Here is a 24929-nt window from a genome sequence, read left to right as displayed (position 1 = left end):
GAGAGGGACAGGGGGAGTGCGACCCTGTTGATTCTCCTGGACCTCTCAGCGGCTTTCGATACCATCGACCATGGTATCCTTCTGGATAGGTTGTCTGGGTTAGGAGTTGGAGGCACTGCACTGCAGTGGTTCCATTCCTACTTGGATGGCCAATTCCAGAAGGTGGTGCTGGGGGATTATTGCTCTGTGCCTTGGCAATTGTACCATGGGGTTCCACAGGGCTCTATTTTATCCCCCATGCTGTTTAACATCTACATGAAACCGCTGGGGGAGGTTATCCAGAGGTGTGGAATGAGGTGCCATCAATATGCAGATGACACCAGCTCTACCTCTCTTTCTCATCAAACCCAGGTGAGGCAGTGGCTGTTCTGAATCAGTGCTTGGGAACGGTACTGGACTGGATGAGTGCCAATAAACTGAAACTCAATCCAGACAAGAAGGAGGTACTGTTAGTGGGTGGGTGGTCTGCCTGGCTAGGTGATATTCAGCCTGTTCTGGAGGGGGTTGCACTCGCCCTAAAGGATCAGGTTCGTAGTTTGGGGGTGCTCTTGGACTCAGAACTGTCACTTGAGGCACAGGTGAACTCGGTGGCACGGAGCACTTTTTATCAGCTTAGGCTGGTATACCAACTACGCCCTTATCTGGACAGAGATAGCCTAGCTACAGTTACCCATGCTCTGATACCTTCTCGTCTGGATTACTGCAATGCGTTATACGTGGGGCTGCCTTTGAAAACAGTCTGGAAACTTCAGCTGGTCCAAAATAGGGCAGCAAGATTGTTAACAAGGACTGGCCAGTGAGCTCATATTATGCCAGTACTTTTTCAGTTGCACTGGCTGCCAGTCCATTTCCGGGCCCGATTCAAAGTGCTGGTGTTAACAGCCCTTAACAGCTTGAGGCTAGGTTACCTGAAGGATCGCCTCCTCCCATATGTGCCTGCCCAGACCTTAAGATCATCTTCAGCAGCCCTTGTCTGTGAGCCCCTGCCAAAGGAAGTGAGGCAGGTTGCTACTAGGAGGAGGGCTTTTTCTGCTGTGGCACCCCGGCTGTGGAATGAGCTCCCTACTGCGGTTTGCCTGGCACCTACATTGTATTCCTTCCTGCACCAGGTGAATACCTTTTTATTTTCCCAGGCATTTTAGCTTTCTAGACTTTTAGCTTTGCTGTTTTAAATCTGTATTTTAAATTCCTGTACTGCTGCTAGGTTTTATTGTGGTTGCATTGTTATATTGTGGTTTTAATGTTCTGTGTATTTTATATTGTTTTATTGTGTGCCATTTGGTTTTAATTTTTGAGAACTGCCCAGACAGCTTCGGTTATTGGGCGGTATAGAAATGAAATAAATAAATAAAATAAATAAAAACTGGTTCACTCAGGTCTTGGTTCTCCATTCTAGCCACTGGGCTGCATTGGTGTTTGAAAGAGAAATAAAAGCTTTGTGATGGAGAAGGCGGGATGAAATACTGATGCCTCTGCATTTTTCAGTGACTGGTGTTGCCTCTTTCTGGATGTGCTCACTATTTCTCCTTTCGTTTCTGTCTTCACTGACTTTGCGACCAAAATAACTCTCCTTTATTAAGAAGCTTATGTGGGTGGTAGTGATTAATAGGCTCTAGATGCTATTCTTTGGATGCACAGATACTTCTTTCTTTGTTGTTATAATAATTAGGTTATTCAACTGCATGAATTGGATCAACAAGCATGATTCATAACCTTACGTATCAAGTGCGTACAAAGAAGGCTAAATTATGATGACCAAAATAGCTATCTCTAAAAACCTGAAAGGCTGGTTCTCAGTAGATGAAAAAATAAATTGCTTATGATTATGAGGGATAAGTGATAAAAAAGGAGCATGTGACCCGTTTGTGTGGTTTAAAGCTAACTCTTTCTTTAATGGGTCTCCATTCTAGGTTTTTCCTTATCCTCTGGCAATACTAAATGGAAGAGGTTTTAATATATTTCCTGAAATAGCAAATGGCATTGCTTAATTTTTTTTCTTCCCCTCCCCTAAACTATGGAGAGCACTGATTGCTGTGGTTCATGCTTGCTATCAGCGATGACGCTACAGCCTGTTGAGGAACCAAGTTCACAAATAAATGGGTGTAAATTAGCTAGAAATAGAGATAATAAGTTAGGGTAGTGCAAAAGTATACAGACAAGAATAATAGCATAAGATAAGAAAAAAAGGGCAAGGATTACCACGGTGCTCCGTAGAACTGTTCACTTTAGAAAGTTTCCCTAATAACTTTAACTGTTTGTGGAATCATTCTGATATTGAGGAACAATCAAATCTAGGTGTGGGACAAATAGTTGAGAGCCCAAATCAAATAGATAAACTATTTTGGACTGTTGAACTCAGCCCAGGACTCCAGTCAATGTGAAATCTGGAACATGTCCTGACGAGGGCTGGGGTGGTCTGAAGCTTCCCAGCTTCTCGTCCCTCAAATCTGAGATGCCTGGATTCACCCTGTGATTAGTTGAGAATGCCCTCTTGATGATATCATCTGTGTATCAAGTTGATGCATAAAAGGTCATGTAAAAAGGAAAGGATGAGATGGGGTTTTAGCACACCTATTTTTGTCTGAATTATACAGGTTATTTCCTGCCCTCAACCTTAGCATCAAATTTTGGCAAATGCAACCTGTAGTTTTGGTCATGTGTATCCATAGGATCAAGTCTCAAGTCAATGCTGAGGGCTCGATATGGCTTACACAGTCAGGGTTAACAGATGTGGCATAATGCCAGAGCTGTTCAGTCAACCAAATTTGATGGATAATGAATGCATGTATGTGCGCAGTGGGTTGGGGGTTGGGATCGCAGTACTTGTCATATCCCCAATGTCTTGCCTGTGCAATCATCAGACCTTCTGTACAGTGTCTATATGCACTTAAGGTGTATGTACATAACTTCTGTATATGGGGTCACTAGCATCCTGCATTTTTGAAAGGTACGTGAATACATGGAAGGCAGGCATGTTGCCAGGAGGCACTATTCCAACCCGTTTCAACATATGGATTATCTCTGGAATTTGGTTGACTGAGCAGGGCTAAAGAAGACAAGAGCTCGGTGACCCAAAATCAGCAACTTAAATCTGAGGGTCAAGGGCAAATGGCAAGGAGGAATGAGCCTGACCACACTGATCAACAAGAGAGGCCCTTCTCATTTGCCTACCTGTGAGAGCACTTAGGTGGGTGACCACATGAGAGGGCCTTTTCCACAGTGGCCCCAGAACTCTGGAATAAGTTGCCATTGGAGGTCTGCCAGGCCCCATCATGGCAGGCTTTTAAGAGGGCGCTGAAAACATACTGTTTTCCTTTGGCCTTCCCCTGATATGTTCACAGTTGTTGCTGTTTTTATTGTTCTTTTTATTATGTTTTTGCCATTTTTATTGCTTTTTAAGACCCTATCAGTTTTTATTATGTGTTTTATTGTATGCCATCTTGGGAGAGCTCCTGCCCTGAAAAGTGGCCAAGAAATATTTTAAATAAAAATAAATAAGTAATAATAATGAGGCACAGGATGGGAATTGTGGTAGATACAGGAGGTCGAGAGCTGCAAGAATGGAAAGCAGATGCAGGATTTTAAGCAGGGAAGCTTCATTGTCTAAGAACCATGCAAAAGTAACTTGTTGAAGCAAGGCATATATGTCCAAACAGGGAGTCAGGTGCACTTGTCTAGATGAAACCATTCATAGTGGCAATGTTATTGTATAAGAGCAATTTTGCTGCATCAGTCTTGTAACTGTGGCAACAAGTCCCCTGCTTGAAATCCTGTAACCTTTTACACTTGGAACAAGGTGGGCTATACACATAGATGTAGATGTACTTGCCATGTGTCCCTTTTATATTCACAGCTACCAAGCGTACCTCATCAAACATATTAGGGCAGCCATTCCTGATCTTGCCACTTCTTAGGAAGCAGTATCTGGTCACATTTTGGTTAGTGTTGCTTGCCGCTAAAGAAGCAAACCATTCTATACATACGTAGTCACCAGTTAAAAATTCAGCTGAACCCATCAAGAAAGAGCTGTGGTGTGAGTCAGAACAATGCCCTTAAATAAAAAAGCAAAGGGCATAGCATTGAAAACAATCCTTTATTGGTGGACTCTTATTCAAAGGCTTATTTTGGAAAATATTCATCTGGTGTTTACGTATTAACAAAAATTATGGCGGTATGTGTGTCGGGACAGACTATAGTAGTGGCATGTTCTTTCACCATCTAAGAATATTCACACTGAGCAATTATTTCGACATGTAGGTAACTGCGGAGGAAATGCTGACTTCTGCACTTGGGAATACAAAGGGTTTTTTTCTCTCCCACCCCATTTCTGTTCACCCATTAGACTTTAAAATGCTCTGTTTTTTCTGGTCATAGAAGATAAAAGTAAAGCTGTAATGAAAATGACTTTTTTCTTTTTTCGTTTTGAGTAAACTTTAGTGATCCAATTTTAGCCTTCAATTACAATTTATCTGAAGGCAGCCCTATCATTAGTTGACCAAAATATTTGCTGTGCAGAGCAAACAATTGCTGTATTGTGAATACAGTTCAGACAGTGGCTTTAGGTTCCTGGTCATCCCTTGTCCAAGTATGTGAAACTGATTTCCAATTAGTTTAAAATAATTTTAAAATACTACGAGTGCGCTTTGGGTTTGACCAAATCTCGAACCATATTGACTGATTTGGACAGATTTGGGAGATGTCCAAATCAAAGTGGGACTCTTCTGAAGCGGACCAAATCTGAATGTAAACTATTGTGAAGATTCAGTGGGACACAGAGACACAGACAGTGTGTCTCCAAAAACGGATCAATTTCTTCCCAAGTTCCCCATATAAGGAAAACACTGGGGTGGAGAGAAGGGTGGGTATAGTTCTGTGACTGGCAGCTGTAGCTTCTAATCACAGGAAATGACACCACACTAAGAAGGATTCAGTTAAACTGAAACAAATTCAGATAAGGGCAACAAAGGGAACTAGCAAATAAGTCCTATGAGGAAAGATTGAAGGAACTGGCTATGTTTAGCCTTGAAAAGAGAAGACTGAAGGGGGATATGACAGCACTTTTCAAGTACATAATGGGTTGTCACACAGAAGAGGGCTGCAACCAAGACTGTATCACTATCATCCAAGACTATGGGACATAAAATACCAGGCTTAAGTTACATGACGACAGATTTCAGTTGAACATGAGGAAAAACTTGCTAATATTCAGTAGTCAGACAATGGAACCAACTGCCTAAGGAGGTGGAGGGTTCTCTGTCACTGGAGGTATACTTTAACCTCGATTCCTGCACTGAGCAGAGGGTTGGACTCAGTGGCGTAAGTGGACCCTTCCAACTCTATGAATCTATGAAATGTCATTCAATTCTGCCAAGAAATGAAAAAGTAAGTGGAAATGCCCTTTTTCAAACAAACTTTAAAGGTGTCTAAGACAACTCCTTCAATCACCTACTTGTAGGGATGGTATGGGCACCTGATCCCGTCTGGGAATCCAGCGGACTCTGCACCTCTGAGTTGGGCTCGCTGAGCCCCTGCCCCACATGCCCTCTGTCCACAAACACCAAGCCATTTGCACTTACCTGGGAGGGCTCGTCGAACTCCGCAGTCTCCCTTTTTGAAAAATTAAATGGCGATCACAAAATGTGTGTATTTGCATATGCATGAATATGCACATTTTCACAAACATGCATCTTTGCACATACGCAAATATGTGCATTTTCAGGATCGCCATTTTACTTTTCAAAAGATGGTGATCGTGGAGCTCGACAAGGCTGCCCAGGTGAGTGCGGGCAGCTTGGCAAGTGGCACAGAGCTCAAGCGCAGGTCCAGGTGTATGTGAGCGGGGGCAAGGGCTGGGTGGGCTCCTGGAGAACCCAGACTTGGGGGGGGGCGCCCATCTCTACCTACTTGTATGAAATTTGGCAGATTTATCTCTTCACATGGGACTAGTATGCCTCCAAATTTCATCCAGTTCTTTCCAACAACAACAATGGTTTGGTTTATTGATTCCAATTATAGGCAGTGTGAGATTTGTATCTAGCCCAACTCAAATTGGGTAGCCTCTAAATTGGCCAGAGGTGAATCGGGCTGTTTTCTGAACTGCCAAATTGAGCTCTGAACTTAATTTTGTGGTCAGTGGCACCTCATTCTTGGGTTCTCACATTCTCATTGGAAAATGGAATACCATAGCTCTCTTCAGTCATTCAGGACCTGTGGATAACAAAAATATGTAGTGGCTTCCAAGAACAACACAGGCTAGTTCCATCCCAAGATCCTGGTGCATGCATCAGCTATGCCCAATAGCTTACACGCAACTAGTGACAGGCTGAAGGGGGCTGCAGACACATATGGATTTATGTGTATAAGGCTCCCACTATGGGGATAGGAACCCTGATAGAGCAGGAAGTGCTCTTCAATGCTGTGGAAGGAGCTCTACATATGTATGGATGTGGGTCTCCTTTCAGACTGACACCGATTGTGTGTCTAACGGTTGGGGCTAGCTGGCCTGTTCTCTGAAGCCCCTTAGTGCAATTGTTAGCAAATGTCCATTGGAGGCTAGTGTGATGTCTGTAAGTTAAAATGACTGAAAACATAAAGCATGCTGGGAATTGCTATGGAAAAATTATATCAAATGGTTTAAAACCAAGTGTCCTTTTAAAAAACAATTTAGCTCCTGATTTGATGCACACTTTCACCCTTTGAAAATGAAAATTTTGATATGGAATTTGAACCCCTCCCCCAACCCCCATTTTTTGTTGGGGAGGGGACAATCTTATTTCCAGTATGTATTTGTTCTCTCTGCCCGCGCCACAAGCTCCATTTCAGTTAAAAGTGTGAAAGGTGTGATATCGCTTTACTTATGTAAATTGTTAGTTTTGTAATATTATGAAGAAAACAAGAAGGTATTTAATGTAAATTACAGTCTTGTATGTGTCAGCGCAAACTGGATCTGTGGATCATAATGTCATAGGAGGTGGGAAATTGAAAGCTCTCTGACTGCATCAAGTAAAACATTTGTTTTTTACTCATAAGGGTGAATACGCACTTATATTTAAGCCAACATTCTTCTGTCTTCACTAAACCCGTTACTATTTCCTCATTCCTCATGCTAGCAACATTACTCACAATCTAATGCTTGATTAAGGAAACAAATCACTGTTGTTTCAAAGGCTTCACTGTGGAATCTAGTTTAAGTTCATACTTCCTGCTAGAGTCTAATTTGTTGATGCATCCTTGAACTTTTCATCGGTACCTCTCAGGGTGGTTGACAGCATAGCATTAACATTCTCACCCTCGTTAGTTACATTATTTACATCTATACATATGTCTATGGTGCCAGAAGTACATCATGGTTTGTGATGTTGTGCTGCTCTGATCCCTAGTAGGCCATTTATATTGGGACTGGACATATAGACCACATTCCAGCAAGAATTCAGTGGGACTTAATTGCAACTAATATTTGCTGGGAATGTACTTTTTTCCTAATTTATTGCAAGGACTTTTGTTGCCTGCCCATGATAAGCCCATAAATTGTAAAGTCTGGTTTCCATCACAACATCTCATATTCCCAATAAATTCAGCTTTATTTTTAGAACAGAAAGTGGGCCTAGCCCATGTGTGTGTGTGTGTGTGTGTGTGTGTGAGAGAGAGAGAGAGAGAGAGAGAGAGAGAGCTTTAAATGGAAAAACAAACAAACTAGGCCAGTAGAGCGGACCTGGGATTGATCTCTTGTGCCTGTGATGGGAGATCTTTCTTCGTAGCTTTCTAACCTTCCTCAGCTTCCCAACTCCCTATGTAGAACAATATCTGACAGTTCCATTCTGTCTACTTTATTTTTAGCATTATGGTTCCTTGCTGTGAATATGTTGGGAAAACTACATTTACAGTGTAGACCTGTACAAGGTGTACCTTTTAATAGTTTATTTTTAAGAGAAGCATTAAGGTGCTTATAGATTTAGTCATGCACCAGAAAGCATGGAAACTGCAACTTAAGGCACTCCACCTTAACTTCGAATTAAATGGTAGAATCAGATTTCTGTATGGATGTTTGCTGCATTTCTGGCACTGCTTCTTAAACTTGCCTTAGATCCTGGAACTGCTATTCCAGGTTAAAACATGAAGCCCAAAACAGACGGCTTGCATTAATAGATGGCAGTGTAACTTTGTGATAAATCATCATTCTATCATTCTACATCATAATACCTCTATGGTATTAATCCACACAAGGCTCAGATGATCTCTGTTCATGTGTAGTTGGAGCCAAGGTGATATAGTGGTTAGAAAGTCAGATTAGGACTATGTAGATGCAGGTTTAAATCTGAATTCAGGGTGTGGGGAGAATCATATATACCGCCCTGAGCTCCTTGGATGAAGGATGATGATGATATAGCAACAGCATAGAGACGGAATGACCTGCCACTAGTTTCCAGTAAGCCTCTGTTCTTATTCCACCACTGAATTCTGCTTTAAACAGAACTTGGCAGCATCTCTAATTAGAATCCAGTTCTTTTAAAGTATAGTGCCCATGTTAAATACCAGTGGAGGCTGGTGGCTCTGATGTTAGTGGGGCGGTGAATCCACTCTGGATTATCTAGCTCCTTTAGAGTTCAGACTGGTTCTGATTGAAACCTGGAGCAGATCCACTGCCCCACTGACATTGGAGCCACCAGCCTCTGCTGCAAAATGCTTATTGCAGGAGAGGAAAACAGCCAAAGCGAGCTGCTAGGTTCATCACCACAATCTGCTGCTCCTGTCACAAGCAGGGGCTAGGCCTCTCTCCCTCACAATTGCCATTTGGTAGCCAGTTGTCCTGTGAGCAAGGAAAAGTGACAAGTAAACCATAACCCCTGGCCACCACCATCACTGTTTGTTGCTTGCTTCTCTTACCTCTTGGGGCTGGTTCTCTCCATCTCAAAGCAGTGTAAGGACTAGATGTACCAGCCATTCAAAAGTCATGTGTTTATTGGGGACTCACAGACATGTTTTTATTTTTACCTCTCATTGTTTGTGTTCTAAAGTTGGGGGGAAGTTAAATGGAAGAACTTTTGAACTGTATCAAAAGTGTGTGTGTGTGTGTGTGTGTGTGTGTGAAGGCAAGGAAAGGTGAATATGTGAAATGTAATGCTTTCCATCCACATTATTACCTGTTTTATTTTAAATAATGCTTATTTTCACATTTATTTTTATAATTGTGGTTAGTCATCCCTTGCTTCCTCTACCCCTTTATATGCATTACTTAGATTGTGTACCCTTTGGCAAGACTGATTTAATTTGAGGTGAAACAGCTACACTCATAGGATAGGATGGAGTATTTTTGTTGTTGTTTATTTGGTCAGTCGCTTCCGACTCTTCGTGACTTCATGGACCAGCCCACACCAGAGCTTCCTGTCGGCCGTCCCGCAAGGTCAAGTCTGTCACCTCCAGAATATCATCCAGCCATCTTGCCCTTGGTTGGCCCCTCTTCCTTTTGCCTTCCACTTTCCCTAGCATCAGCATCCTCTCCAGGCTATCCTGTCTTCTCATGTGGTGGTCAAAGTACTTCAGTTTTGCCTTTAAGATCATTCCCTCAAGTGAGCAGTCTGGCTTTATTTCCTGGAGTATGGACTGGTTTGATCTTCTTGCAGTCCAAGGCACTCTCAGAATTTTCCTCCAGCACCACAGTTCAAAAGCATCTATCTTCCTTCACTCAGCCTTCCTTATGGTCCAGCTCTCGCAGCCATAGGTTACTACGGGGAATACCATTGCTTTAACTATGCGGACCTTTGTTGTCAGTGTGATGTCTCTGCTCTTAACTATTTTATCAAGATTCGTCATTGCTGTCCTCCCAAGAAGTAAACGTCTTCTGATTTCCTGGCTGCAGTCAGCGTCTGCAGTAATCTTTGCACCTAGAAAGACAAAGTCTGTCACTGCCTCCACGTTTTCTTCCTCTATTTGCCAGTTATCAATCAAGCTGATTGCCATAATCTTGGTTTTTTTGAGGTTTAACTGCAACCCAGCATTTGCACTTTCTTCTTTCACCTTCATCATGAGGTTCCTCAGCTCCTCCTCACTTTCAGCCATCAAAGTGGTATCATCTGCATATCTAAGATAGTTAATGTTTCTTCCAGTGATTTTAACTCCAGCCTTGGCTTCATCAAGCCCAGCACGTCCATGATGTGTTCTGCGTACAGGTTGTATAGGTAGGGTGAGAGTATACAACCCTGCTGTACTGTAATGCATTTCCCAACATTCCTGAATTACAGTTATGTTAAAAGCAGTATATTATATAGTTAAGACAGATTTAGTATCCTTGATCTGTAAAACCCCCAGTACATTTATTTGTCATAAGCCCAGTTTGCAGTAAGGAAAGACCTCATGCTTGTACCATAAAACTAGTTGTTGCAATGCCATGTTTAGTGGCAAGTAACATCTAATGAAGTCATGCAGTTTGTATCAAACTGATTTTTCACAGTTATCACATGTATCAAATTTGTTTTATCACATGCTTAGCAGTGGAAGTTTAGCTTTGCTCAATAATTAGTTCTACATACTTCTTTCTATTTTAGGTGGTTTTTTGGTGCTATGAAACGAGCAGATGCTGAGAAACAACTGCTGTACCCTGATAACCAGGCGGGAGCTTTCCTAATCAGAGACAGTGAAAGTCAAAAAGGCGTATTCTCACTTTCAGGTATCACTACTTTCCCCCCTTTGTCCTAGCAAATATATGAAAGTTTTGATTTAATTTCTCCTGGATGTGTTCATGTAAAGTCTATGATTGCTTCTTCCACAAAGATACATGAATGTGAATTGGCAACAACTGCTAGCTACCTAATGCCCCTCTTATCTGTTATCTGTCTTATGTTTAATTGCTGTTTGTTTATAAATGCGTACATACATGCGTAAACCAGCCCTACTAATAAGTATCTTTGAGAAGCAGTGGAAAACTTCATTCAGGCAGGCATTTAGTGGCAGGGAATGAGCTCTTAGGTTCTTCTAATGCACAGCTGGGGAACCTGTGTCCTTCCAGAAGTTGTTGGACTCCGACTCCCATTAGCCCCAACCAGCATGACCAGTCATCAGGGATAATGGCAGTTGAAGCCCTACAATGTCTGGAGAGCGACAGGTTCTCCAGCCCTCTTCTAATGGAAGACTTATCTTTATCCTTAACTTTTAAGTGTTGTTTCCTACTTTGAGTCCTTTGGGACAGGGTGAGCATATAAAATTATTTGTCCCTCCTGTGATATGTGTTATGTCTTGCCTATGGTCATGGGCACGATTGACTGGGACAGAGAAAGGTGAATACCTTGTCCCACAAGGTTGATTTGCCCAGCCCCTTCTATTGATGCTTTCCTTTGTTTGATAATAACTTTCCTGTTCCAACAAGCTTTAGTCATGTTGGGTGGATGAGCTTGTATATGGTGAACCCTGTCTACGGCTTTTTATCTGCTGGAATTGTTTTTATATTATGTTATTTTGATTGTTGTAAGCCACTCTGAGAAGTGTGAATGCATTAGAAGGGCACGATATACGTCTTTGAATAAATAAATGATTTAATTATATTTTTAACTTTTGTTCCATTTATATGTTTAAACTGTACAAGTTTTTAGTTTTGTAAAGCTGCCTTGAGTCCCAGTATTGGGGAAAAGGCGGGATGATGGTGATGATGATGATAATAATAAATGAAATAAAACAATAAAATCAATAAAATCAGTGAATAATAAATACATTTCTTTTTTAATTTTTTTTAATTGTACTTTGCCATTATAACAAAACAAAACAAAAAAGGGAGGAAGAAAACTACAAACAACACCAATAGGAGGGACATAACAAAGAAGACATATTCACTAACTATGTTAAGGAACTATTCACAACACCATTGGTTAGAAAAACACAAAGATATATGTTAATAGAAGTAGACTATCTATCTAAATAAGCATCCAGACAAAATTGTTGACAGTAAGTTACATGTTCAAATTCAGCAAAAGCAGTAAGATCTTCAAACCATTGAATAAGAGGTGGTGGGTGTTTATCCTTCCAGGCTTGGTGTGTAAGTTTTGTTGCAACTGTTAGGGCTCTCAGAATCCACTTTTGTTGTCCATTTGTTGATCTCCATATCACAGGAATATAATTTAAAAGCACATGAGCATCCACAATTATCACAGTTTTCTCAAGAACAAAATGTATAACTTCCAGCTAGAAAGAAGCCACCGCAGGGGATGCCCACATCATATGCCTCAGTGATGCACTGTACGCATTACATCGCCAGTATCTAGCCAGCTTTTTCTTAACCAGCCTCTGTGATGTGCAATATACACGAAACATCATTTTTGTTGTTGAATCAGCCTCAATTTTAAAGCTACAGAAATAGTACATATAGAAGCTAAGGCAACTTTCCATTGATTAGGCTGTATAGAGCATTCCAATTCCCTATTTCATTCCTCTCTAACATTCTGAACACCCAGTTGAATAATACATTTCTGTTGTCACCATCTACATCTCCCTTTAACAATAGCCTCACTATACAGTAGTAACAATCATTGCCATGATATTAGGAATATAATCAGGTTTGGGGAGTGGATCAAAGTGTATCTCTCTATAGGTTCTTCCCCACAAATCCATGAATCCTCTCATTCCACCATGTGTGTTGTATGGATAAGATGATATGTTGATCATTCATTGCTGTTCATTTGATTCCTGGAAAGATTTCATACCTAAGATATGTAGCCCTGCATTTGACTTCGCTCACATGTATATGTAATGTAACATGTAACTGGGAATCCTGGCCTGACCATGGTTCGCAATTGCATGTATTGGACCTCCATGGACACAACCCTTGACTACATTCTGCGTCATGCACTGAGATTGTGGGGCAGGGCCACTGGCATGATTCTGTCCCCCCCACACCTGGATTGAATGTGTGGGAACTGGGCTTAGAGGTGCCACCCTAATCCAGGATTTCTGTTCAGTGTCATATTATACTCCAGACCCACGATCAGGCAAGTCATTTTAAGTGCCCCCAAGGTCTTGTTTGTGCCAAGCAATCAGTTTGCTTCTTCCCCACCTTCCGCCTTGGAACATCAGCCTTCCAAGCCCTTATCACAAAGTGCCCCAGCCAGAACCACTCAGCTGCTCCTGTTTGGCAAAATTAAGAACATAAGAAGAGCTTTGCTGAATGAGACTAGAGGCCTATCTAGTCCGGCATTCTGTTTACACAGTAGCAAACCATATGCCTATGGGAAGCTCACAAGTAAAACATGAGTTTGGTCGCTTCCTCCTGCTCATGTTCACCAGCATCTGGCATACAGAGGCCTGCTGCCTCCAATACTATAGCCAGCATGACTTGAAGCCACTGATAGCCTTATGATCCACTGTAAATTATGCTATAGTGAGGACAGCTAGTAGCTCTTAATACAGGAACACCTTTGCCTTCCATGGGGCTGGAAGAGGTACTCGCATGGGTGCAAAGAAAGGGATGGCTTGTTGCCTCATGCAATCTGTAGGACTTCCACCTGTGATTGTATAATAAGCCACTGAGGACAGCTGATCATAGGGTTGAGCCATTGGGTACTCAACTCGGAGGACAGTGTCCTGGTTGGATACTTGACCATATAAGATCCTTGTGTGTGTAATTTGTATACATATAGAAAGCAACTCATGATACCTTCCTTTTTATTTTCCTAGTGCTGGATGAAAAAACTGTGAAGCACTACCGAATCAAACGGATGGACAATGGCGGCTTTTTTGTGACCAAAAGGAAACCTTTTCAAAACTTGAATGCTTTAGTCAGACACTACAGTACTTCCAGTGATGGGCTGTGTGTGAAGCTTGGGAAGCCATGTATAAAGGTAGAGCTAATTCAGGGTATTTTTCTGTCAAAATATACTGAACCTTTTGGTTATTGAATGGATAAGCGCTTAACCCTCCAACTAGCTATTGTGATTACTTTAGGAAATCATACATAAATGCACCATTTCATTCTCAGAGGTGGCATATCAATAAAAAAAAATGTCATGCCATTTTTGACAAATAATTGTGTGGCTGCAGGAGCGAAAAAAGCATGGCACTTCATGATTTATGAAGTCACAGTATAAACCTATATTGAGATGAAATTACCAAGCTCATAACTCTAGCTGTCTATAAGTACTGACTGAAAACAGCAACCTAAAACCTCATCAGGTTCTTTCCTATACGCAATATTTCATTGTTCTAAAAGCTTGCCTAGTTGTTTTTCTAAACTAGGGATATTTGAATCTTTCAGATCCTAAAAGAAACACTTGAACAGATTCACATAACTATTAGTCAGGCCTTTCAAGCTTTCCCTGTAACATCAGTCATTTCAGGAGCAATAGCATCTGTGTACACATTTACACTTCTGATTCACTGAAAGGTTCCATTTTTATCAAATACATATTGTGTGGAAATCATTAACTCATTCCCTTGTAACTCATAGAATCACAGAATTGAAGGGGGCCTTGCAAACCATCACACCCAGCTTTCTCTTCAGTGTAGGTAATAAAAATCTAGAGCATCCCGGGAAGCTGCCTGTCCAACCAAATCTTCCCTTCTGTAACTTAATTCCATTAGATTTAGTCCTGCCCTGTGGGGCAGCCCTCTTCTACTTTTTATTTATTTTAGACTACCCAAACCAAAGTTGTCTGGATGATGTACAGATGGATTAAAAAAAAAATACACAGTGACAATAAAACAACGTATAAAAATCCAAGATAAAACCAGTAGCAAGGGATAAAAATAATGCAGCGCTTAATAAAAACCAGAAGTAAGAACCAGCAGCCAGAATAAAACTGTGCAAGGATCTAAAAGCACACAAATAATTCTTAACACGCCTGGGAAAATAAAAAGACCTTCACCTGGTGCTGAAAAGACTATGGTGTAGGTGCTAGGCAAACCTCTCTGGGGATAACATCCCATAGAAAGGGGCTCTTGTGACCACCCTCCTTGTCTCCTTTGGTGCTTTGGGTGATGACCTTAGAGTCCCAGTAACTAGATGTTCCTTTATGGAACCTGCCCCCAAGTTGCTTAGGTCTTTTAAGTTAAAATCATCACTTTGAATTGGGCCTGGAAATGGACTGGCAGCCAGTGTGGATGGAAAACTACTGGCATAATTTGACTGTATTGGTCAGTCCCATTTAACAGACTGGCTGCCCTGTTTTGGACTAACTGAAGATTCTGGATTGTTTTCAAAGGCAGCCCCACATACAGCAAATTGCAATAATCCAGAAGGTAGGTTATTAGAGTGTGTATAACCATCATGAAGCTATCTCTGTCGAGGCAGGGTCGTAGTTGACATATCAGCTGAAGGTGATAAAAGGAACTCTGAGCATCAGAGGCCACCTGTGCCTCTAGTGACAATAATGGATCCAAAAACATCCCTAAACTGTGCACCTGGTCCTGTACAGGGGGTGGACTCCCCTCAGGAACAGGGTAAACACCATTCAGCTGCCAGGCCCACACAGTATTTCCAACTCTTCTGGACTGAGTCTATTTATTGACCCTCAACTAGTCAATTACCCTACCCAAGCACAGGTTCAGAACCTCAACTGCCTCACCTGAAAAGGAGACATAGAACTGGGTGACATCCACATATTGAAGATTATCTGGCAGATTGCCTTCTTGATATAGACCTGTGCGATTGCTGAGATCATCAGAGAAGGCCTTGCTGGTTGCACCGTGACCTGCAGATTGCCATTTGGTAGCAACCTTGAAGCAGGTCTTCTCCGTGGTGGCGCCCACCTTATGGAATGCCTCTGCCCTCCAACGGTGGCCTGTTTTAGGCACCTGTTTTAGGCATCTCTTTACGCAAGCCTTCCCTGAATGATTGTGCTGCCCAGTTAGTTTGCTCATTAAGTGTTGTGCTTTTAGCTTTGCTTTAAAATATTGTAAACATTTTAACTGATGAGTTTTTGTATTTATTATGATATATTTTAATCTCTAATTCTTTAAACTGCGTAGAGATTTTTTTTGGATATGGTAAGCAGTATATAAAATAATAAATTATAATAATACTTTAGCCCACATCCCAGATAACCTCTCCCAGTGGTTCTCTGTGACAGCCCTTCAGGTAACCAGTTCCTTCAACCTTTCCTCATAGGACTTGTTTTCCATACTGCTGACCATCTTCATTGCCCTCCTCTGAATCCCTCACAAACTGAAACCTTCAGTTTGACTACAAACCAAGAACAGCAATACCCAAATCCCCAAACCCCTTGCATAAGTCAAATGAAGACAAAGCATACGGTCGTATCGAGAGTTTATGTATAGATATGGGGCAGATGTACCTTTCTGTAGAAAACCATTTACAAGTTTTGTTATTTCTTGGACAGTTTTTACCCTTGAGAAAGGATAACGTCATCTGAAAAACATGGGATTTTATACAAGTAGAATAAAGAAAATAAAGATTGTGTACACTAGAACTTTGGTGACTACCCCAATTTCTGTGGAGGGTATTGCACGCTACACTAGTGTTAACTGTTTCTATTTTTGATAGATCAGTGCATATCTGGATTCTTATATCAACTTAGTGGCATGGGACACTGCTTCTACATCTGCTGCTGGTGCAATCTGAGAAGTCCCTGATACCATGCAGGTGGAGTCCTTGCTGTTTTCCACAACAGCATCAACCCTTTGCAAATGGCTTAATGTTGGTATCAGGAGGAGCCAGAATGTAACAGTCATTCAGGGCTTCTCACATTACCGAGAGATACAGGAAAGAGTAATGATTCTGTGGCTTCCATGTTGGTTTCAAGAACCATAACCTTTCACAGTAAATAGTGAATATTCAGCCCTTGTTTCCTGTTTCTGTCAGTCCAAACAGCAAGGGGACGCGTGTTAGAATAACAAGCAATGCTAGTCATATTTTTTTTAAAAAATCAAACAAATTATCAAAGCGATGGTTCCCTGCTTTGGACTGGAGCACTTTCTTTCTTGATTTCTTGCTTTTGTTCTTTTAAATATCACATAAAGATGGAGACTGGCAACAGGAAAGCAGAACTTCCCTCTGGAATCTAGTGTCTGAGGCAACTCCTTCAGTAAAATGGGACCTTGCTATCTTCATGGGACCTACCATGAAGATAGCAAGGTATCATGCTATCTTCATGGTAGGAAGCATTCAGTGAGCCCCATATATCTATCAATCTGTAGAGAAGAACTGATTTGTTTACTGCCCACAGTTTCTATTTAGCACACTGTCCCCTCACTGATAGATACAGTAGTTTTAAAAACATCACAGAGTTTAAGTATGTTGTTGCTTTATTCCCATGTAGACAGAAGTCCCAGTTCCTTTTGATTTGTCGTACCAAACCGTAGATCAGTGGGAGATAGACCGAAATTCTCTGCAGCTCTTGAAAAGATTGGGTTCTGGCCAGTTTGGCGAGGTCTGGGAAGGATTATGGAATAATACCACACCAGTGGCAATTAAAACACTAAAACCAGGTATGTTGAACACCCCTCTGAGTATTTCTTATTCCAGATATTGTGTTACTGTAAGTGGGCTTTTCTGCAAATTAATGCATTCAGGTATTCTAAAATAAAAATGTACAACAGCGCTTCTTTAAAATGGATGTTGTTATCATTTCAGATCTTTTACAATATCAACTACAGCCCCTTCTGCCTCCAGCCATTGCTGCCCTGGCAAAATTTATGGTGGCAGCAAAAATACCCAGCAGTTTGCTGCCAGTTGTTTTGCTACCACACTGCAAAATTCAGCAGTGTGGTAGAGACGGGAGTGCAGCTCGAGGGGGTGGGTGGGGAATGACCCCAGACCCCTCAAAGTTTCCCTCTTTTATATAGAAGTATTTAGTCTGGTTCTTCCTTGCTAGTTTTTGCACCAGGGTACCCCCCCTTTTTTTTGCACTTGCTATGTTTTTTTCACATCCCCCGGGCATGTGACATACAAAGCAGTGGGCCAGAGAAGCTCCTCCCCTGAGTGATTAGCAACTGGTACTCCCTGATTTTCCACAGCATTATCATCATCTGTGGCCCCCACTCTTTTTCTTACTTGCTGCAGTGTAGCAGCCACAATGTAGAATTATAGCCCCAAAGGCTCCATTTTACAGGAAGTGATAGTAGAGTGAGAAGACAGGCATGTGGAATACAAAAGAGATAAAAGCCCTCTTCATGGGAGGAAGCATTTGGTGAACCCCATACAAAGAGCTCTCTACTTGTGAGAAGTACTGCTTCCTTTACTGCTGAGGGCTTCCGTTTAGCACACTGTCCCTTAATTAAAGCATGAGAAAAGCCCTCTTCAGGCATTTTATGCTGAGGCAGAGTTCTTGATCTCATGGAGCTCTATAACCATACTCAGCCAAACGCTGTCACAGTGCCATTGCAGACTTTCCCTGTCCACCCTGGTTGCAGGGAGAGGGGCCAGAGCATGTGTCCCTATCGCCCTCCATGCTTACAAAATTGAACACCTGAAGAGGACTCGACATGTGAAGTTGATTGTTCAGGAACCTCATTTCCACTCACAAACATTAAAACTGACTATTCATTCTGAAACACTGATGGTCCTCTTGGAGGTTTCCCACCACATTTGTATTTTTCAGATACCTGGATGGCTAGTTTCCAGGTTATTCTGTTTATATTTTTGTATTTCTGTTTTCTGTTTGGTTTATTTGACTCAAGATTACAATTAGGTTATTTCATGTTCTCTTAGTTTAGTCTCCAGCTAAATCTTCGTTTATCAGCTTATTGCTTAACCAATATATTCTTTAGTATAAAGAGAAGCCGGTGAAGTGGGAGTGTTTACAAGGTGGGGTAGCCCACGAAGCTCCATTTACAACAGGTCTGGGCAATTCTGGGGGCCGGGGGACCATTTTTGCACTCCTGCAGGCTTGCACCCCCTCTGGAAAAGAATCCAAAATTTGGCAGCAAAGTTTTTTGGGGCGGGGAGGCATCTGTAATGCTACATGTACCCATTTCCTATCCTAAAACACTTTTCTTTTTGCCACCGTTTGATGGGAGCGGGGCAGGGAATCTATGGGGGCTGCATGTTGCCCACCCCTGATTTACAAGAACTGACAGTAGAGGGAGAGGGTATGTGTGCGTGTGGAATACAGAAGAGATAAAGCCCTCTTCAAGAGGCTCATTTTTGTAAGTGTGATAAGGCATGTTTTCCGATCTTGGAGAGTCCCTCTGCCTTTAGCAACAGCTTTCAGCCGGTGGTGGGGAGTAAGGGCCTGCCGCTGTCTGAACTCGGAATGGAAATCCGGTTGCATGGATGGAACTCTGGCTATGGTTCTTTCGATCCAAGCCAAGGTATGTGTAGGATAAGAGCATGACTATGTATTATAGATGCTTCAAAATATTTTCACAACAGTTATATTTATCAGCAGAGAGATGGAGTCCCAAAATGCTCTACAGTGAAGATTCCAGTCAAGGGTTAAAAAAAAAAGGCCAATAAATACTGACTAAGTTCTATTTTAACCAAAAATCTACTAGTTTATGATCCAGCAATCCTCTTTTACACACATTTACGATTATGCACACATTGGATCTGTTTTTGTTTTCATGTTCATGCCCACAGCTGTATTAGCAAGATTTAAATGTCCCCATGTCTAAAATGTGATTTGGAGTGGGACTGGTAACTGTGGAAATGAAAGCATGCTAATGTGCGTAGATCTCTGGATCACAGCCATAGAATGCTGTGGGTAAAATCCAACTAAAGTCCTACTTAGAGTAAACCAGTACTAATTTAAGTCCCATTCATTTCTGTTCTAAGTAAGTCTCTTCTAAGTAAGACTTTAGTCAGATTCTACCCTGTGTGTTCCGATGGAATTCACAGCAATTATGGCAGGTCAGACAGTATGTAGATTCTCTGGTGACGTGGGTTGTAGGTATGATACACAGAGTCCAGAACTGAATTCGAACGTTGAAGTTCAGCTCATTCGTTATCATCTGTATGGAGGAAGGGAAAGAGGATGCACTGCTTCGCCACCAGGTGAAGACCTGATGTAATTACATACAAGAATAGGATCTTGTAATCTTAAGAAGCTGTAGGAGATGAATTCTGTGCTGAATTTTAACTAAACTTTTAATGATGCAATATTGGACCAATATTTATACAATGCACAATTCAGATTAGGAAATGTTTATATAATTTCACATCAGCAGTCAACATCAGTTTACAGTTAGATCTACAAACTATTTTAGATTAAGTATGCAGATTTAAGCTAATTTAGTCATACTGAAGTAACTTGATACTTCACAGCCCTAAACTGTCCTATACAGTTTACTGCACTTAAAACCTAAACCTATTATTTGGGTTTCAATAAGGTTAATTTCAATATGTGTGGCTGGGAACACTGACTAATATGGGTAAATTGAAATTGTGCTTAGGGATCACAGAATCATAGGGTTGGAAGGGGCCTACAAGACCATCAAGTCCAACCCCCTGCTCAATGCAGGAAGTCTGATTCCAAGGCGGTCTCCCATCCAAGTTCTCACCAGGGCTGACCCTGCTTAGCTTCCAAGATCAGATGAGATCAGGCACATCCAGCCCTTTGCTTCATAGCCTTAATGTTGGATTTGATTAGGCAGCAACTTCTGCTACCAAATCATAGTTTGTTTTGGGTGCAATAAGATTTTCCAGAAGCAAGAACTAAAGACGACAGAGTCGCTTTTTGTCTATATGGAGTAGATGGTGAAAATAAAACTGATAAATCTCCTGGTCATGGAAAATACCATCTTAAATACATACTGTAGTTTTCCTTTTGTATATTCTTGATAATGCTTCTTCAGCCATAGCTATTTATTGTTATGATTAATTACCACTAGTGTATTTCAACCATTCTGTTTGAAGATCTTATATACAAGATCAGTTCTTTATCCAAATAGTAGTTTTCCCTCCTCACCTTACCTTGTATTGTAAGTGGCTTTTTAAACTTGGGGGAATTTAAAAAAAACACTGTGTGCGTGCATGCATTGTCCCATATGTGACTTTGGTTCAGCGTTAGGGAATTTCTTTGCAGGTCCTGGAGGGAAAGCACATTTTGGTTCTTTTGATCAGGTTTATGTAGTTGTTTCATATGGCACAATTTGTGGTTTTGCTAATAGTTTTGCCATGCACTGAACAAGAAGCTTGAACAAGTCACTTTCCCAGTCTGTGAAATAAAAATATACCGCACATAGTTATTATTAGGCTAAACGAGACAAGGATTCAAATACCAAATGTCTTCTGTTACCAGGACTAACGTTAGCATTATGCAATGGAGCAGCAAAATCAACACATAATACCCATAGGAACAAATACTAATGTAGCCATAGCATCCCTAAAACTCCACCTACTAATCAGGACAGGGTAGTGTTGATGTTCCCACATTACCTATGCAGGAAAGGCACTGATAAACACCTGGCGATGGCCACAGCACTGATTATTCACCCTACCATGTCTGCATCCCATTATATACACAATATGCAAGCAGGCTGCCAGGGAGAGCCCACAGCAACTCCCCATCAGACAGCACCTGCGCCCTAGCAGTTAAATTAGATACCAACAGACACCTGCTGTCAGAAGCTTCAAGGCTCCCCTAAGACAGGAGTGTGAATCCCCTGGCGGTCCAAGCCCAGCCAACGGCAGCCAGCAAACAAAACTCTTTTAACAGGGGGAAAACTCAGGGCCGCCGAGGGATGGAAAAAGGCTGCCATTTCACTTGGAGCCATCAGACAACATCACCATAATCCAGTAGTTGGGAGGAGCCTCCATGTAGAATCCAAAGCCTGACCGGCAATTCTGCGGGAAAGAGAACGTAGCAGGAAATAAGGAATGTGGTTCAGGTCCCACGTTCACCCTGGCGAAATCCAAATGTTGTCTCCACAATGAAGTGCCTTACTTTTGGGCATCATGCCAGCAATTAATTGAGCCCCAGTCCCCCAGGGGATTTAGCCCAAGGCATAACCACATTCCCTCCCCACCAGGGAAGGAAAAGGCGCTGTTCTTTCTCACTCATTCTTCTTCCTAGTGTTCCAGTGGCAAGGCTATGAACAACAATCCTAGAAACTGACTACCAGTCACCTTGTGAATCCCTGATTGTGAAGTCACCTGAGGTGTAGGACAGAAGTCAGAGGTTCCTTATCTGCTTGCAGAACATTGTCATAGCTGAACATCACACCTTTTATTAAACATACTAGTGGTGGGGTAAATTCTCAGAGCATCACAGAGGAATGGCATTGCCATTTTTTTTTCAGGGCCATGAACCTGCGTATGCTGCAGTAGGGTAACATGTGCAGGTTTCCCCATTACTGGATATCCATGCTGGGTACTGCTGACCTGTTACATTGCTGTCTGTCATGCATAGGAGTGCAGGGAGGGCAGTGTTGGCTTCCCTGCTATTTTGTTATGGGGACAATCTTTGCTTCTTTGCCAGCTGAACGGATGCCAGGCAGCATGTGAAAAGACAAGAGAAACATTGGAATAGCGATGAATAATGGGTGGAAGCTTAAGCAGATAGTTCGTGTGATTAGATGTTTATTTTTGATTGTCACAGTCATCCCAAGACATTTTGCAGCCTGGGATGAAACAGTAAATGGGAGTTAAAAGACAATAATAATAAATTAAATAACTAACAATTTGCTGTCCTTTCATAATGCCTTAAATCAGCTCCCTGGGGCAGCTGCCTCATTCTGCCCAATGTAGGGCCGGCCTTGTTGAGCTTGAGGCTTGCCTCTGATCATGACAGGAAACTTCTTATCTCTGCCCCTTATGAGAAGAGGAAGGGAAAAGTTGCGGAGAGAAGGATGTATAAGCCTGAGCTTGTGCCCACTCATGTTCATTTTAGCAACCATGGTTTTCCATCTGATGAAGGCACCCAGTGTTCTCAGATTCCATTATTGGGCTCCAGTTCCTCTCAGTCCGAAATCCTCTTAAATCAGCCTGTAGAGCTAAAATTACTGGCATGACATTTTGGGTACATTAATGGTGTTGACTGAAGCTAGTGGCCATGGGATTGAATTCCAGTTTTATTAAGATGAAAAGAACATAGCCAATGTCCTTTAAAAAAAATCACCTGGGTGCTGTTAAGATTTACTTAAATTCTCCTGGCACTATATGATAAATAGTGAATTTGAATGTCATATCAAATGTATTTGTTCAAACCATGAATATCAGCCTTCCCCAACCTGGAGCCCTCCAGATGTGTCAGACTACAACACCCATAATCTCCAACCATCACAGCCGGTGACTGTGCTGGCTGGGGATAATGGGACCTGCAGTATATTTATTTATTTATTTATTTATTTATTTCATTTCTATACCGCCCAATAGCAGCTCTCTGGGCGGTTCACAAAAACTAAAACCAAACAACACACAATAAAACAATTTAAAATATATAGAACATTAAAACCACAATATAACAATACAACCACAATAAAACCTAGCAGCAGTACAGGAATTTAAAATACAGATTTAAAACAGCAAAGATAAATATTTAGAAAGCTAAAATGCCTGGGAAAATAAAAAGGTCTTCACCTGGCGCCGAAAGGAGTACAATGTAGGCGCCAGGCGAACCTCACTAGGGAGCTCATTCCAGAGCCGGGGTGCCACAACAGAAAAAGCCCTCCTCCTAATAGCCACCCGCCTTACTTCCTTCGGCAGGGGCTCACGGAGAAGGGCCGCTGATTATGATCTTAAGGTCCGGGCAGGCACATATGGGAGGAGGCGATCCTTCAGGTAACCTGGCCCCAAGCCGTTAAGGGCTTTGAATGTTAACACCAGCACTTTGAATCGGGCCCGGAAATGGACTGGCAGCCAGTGCAGCTGGAAAAGTACTGGCGTAATATGAGCTCGCAGGCCAGTCCCTGTTAACAATCTTGCTGCCCTATTTTGGACCAGCTGAAGTTTCCGGACCGTTTTCAAAGGCAGCCCCACGTATAACGCATTGCAGTAATCCAGACGAGAAGTTATCAGAGCATGGATAACTGTAGCTAGGCTATCTCTGTCCAGATAAGGGCGTAGTTGGTATACCAGCCTAAGCTGATAAAAAGTGCTCCGTGCCACTGAGTTCACCTGTGCCTCAAGTGACAGTTCTGGATCCAAGAGCACCCCCAAACTACGAACCTGATCCTTTAGGGGGAGTGCAACCCCCTCCAGAACAGGTTGAATATCACCTAGCTGGGCAGACAAACCACCCACTAACAGTACCTCCGTCTTGTCTGGATTGAGTTTCAGTTTATTAGCCCTCATCCAGTCCATTACCGTGCCCAGGCACTGGTTCAGAACAGCCACTGCCTCACCTGGTTTTGATGAGAAAGAGAGGTAGAGCTGGGTGTCATCCGCATATTGATGGCACCTCAGCCCACACCTCCGGATAACCTCCCCCAGCGGTTTCATGTAGATGTTAAACAGCATGGGGGATAGAATAGAGCCCTGTGGAACCCCATGGCACAATTGCCATGGCACAGAGCAATAATCCCCCAGCACCACCTTCTGGAATCGGCCATCCAAGTAGGAGCGGAACCACTGTAGTGCAGTGCCTCCAACTCCCAACCCAGACAACCTATCCAGAAGGATACCATGGTCGATGGTATCGAAAGCCGCTGAGAGGTCCAGGAGAATCAATAGGGTCGCACTCCCCCTGTCCCTCTCCCGGCAGAGGTCATCCCACAGGGCGACCAAGGCAGTTTCCGTTCCAAAACCAGGCCTGAAGCCCGATTGAAATGGATCTAGATAATCCGTTTCATTCAAGAGTGCCTGGAGCTGTCCTACAACCACCCGCTCAAGCACCTTGCCGAGGAAGGGGATGTTGGCCACTGGCCTATAATTGTTAACATCCTCTGGGTCCAGGTTAGGCTTTTTCAGGAGTGGTCTAATTACTGCCTCTTTTAAAGCAGCAGGCACCACTCCCTCTCTCAAGGAGGAATTTACAACCTCCTGGACCCAGCCGGACAACCCCTCCTTGTTTGATTTAATAAGCCATGAAGGGCAAGGGTCAAGCACACAAGTG

The 24929-nt window shown here is 42.3% G+C and overlaps 1 protein-coding gene across 1 annotated transcript in view; it reads left to right on the top strand.

Annotated features, from left to right (window-relative positions):
- FRK (fyn related Src family tyrosine kinase) overlaps positions 1-24929 on the top strand; it is a 60908-nt gene that overhangs the window by 21797 nt on the left and 14182 nt on the right. The window contains exons 2-4 of the mRNA XM_084827349.1: positions 10542-10663; positions 13657-13820; positions 17256-17424. Of these exons, the coding sequence (XP_084683475.1) occupies positions 10542-10663; positions 13657-13820; positions 17256-17424 (455 nt within the window). The remainder of the gene's footprint in view (positions 1-10541; positions 10664-13656; positions 13821-17255; positions 17425-24929) is intronic.

The sequence above is a fragment of the Heloderma suspectum genome, chromosome 1 (genome assembly GCF_057233095.1).
Source record: "Heloderma suspectum isolate Gila_16-S chromosome 1, 16-S_ref, whole genome shotgun sequence".
Lineage (NCBI taxonomy): Eukaryota > Metazoa > Chordata > Lepidosauria > Squamata > Helodermatidae > Heloderma > Heloderma suspectum.
The sequence above is the reverse complement of the archived record's forward strand: the minus strand, read 5'-3'. Positions and strand labels throughout refer to the sequence as shown.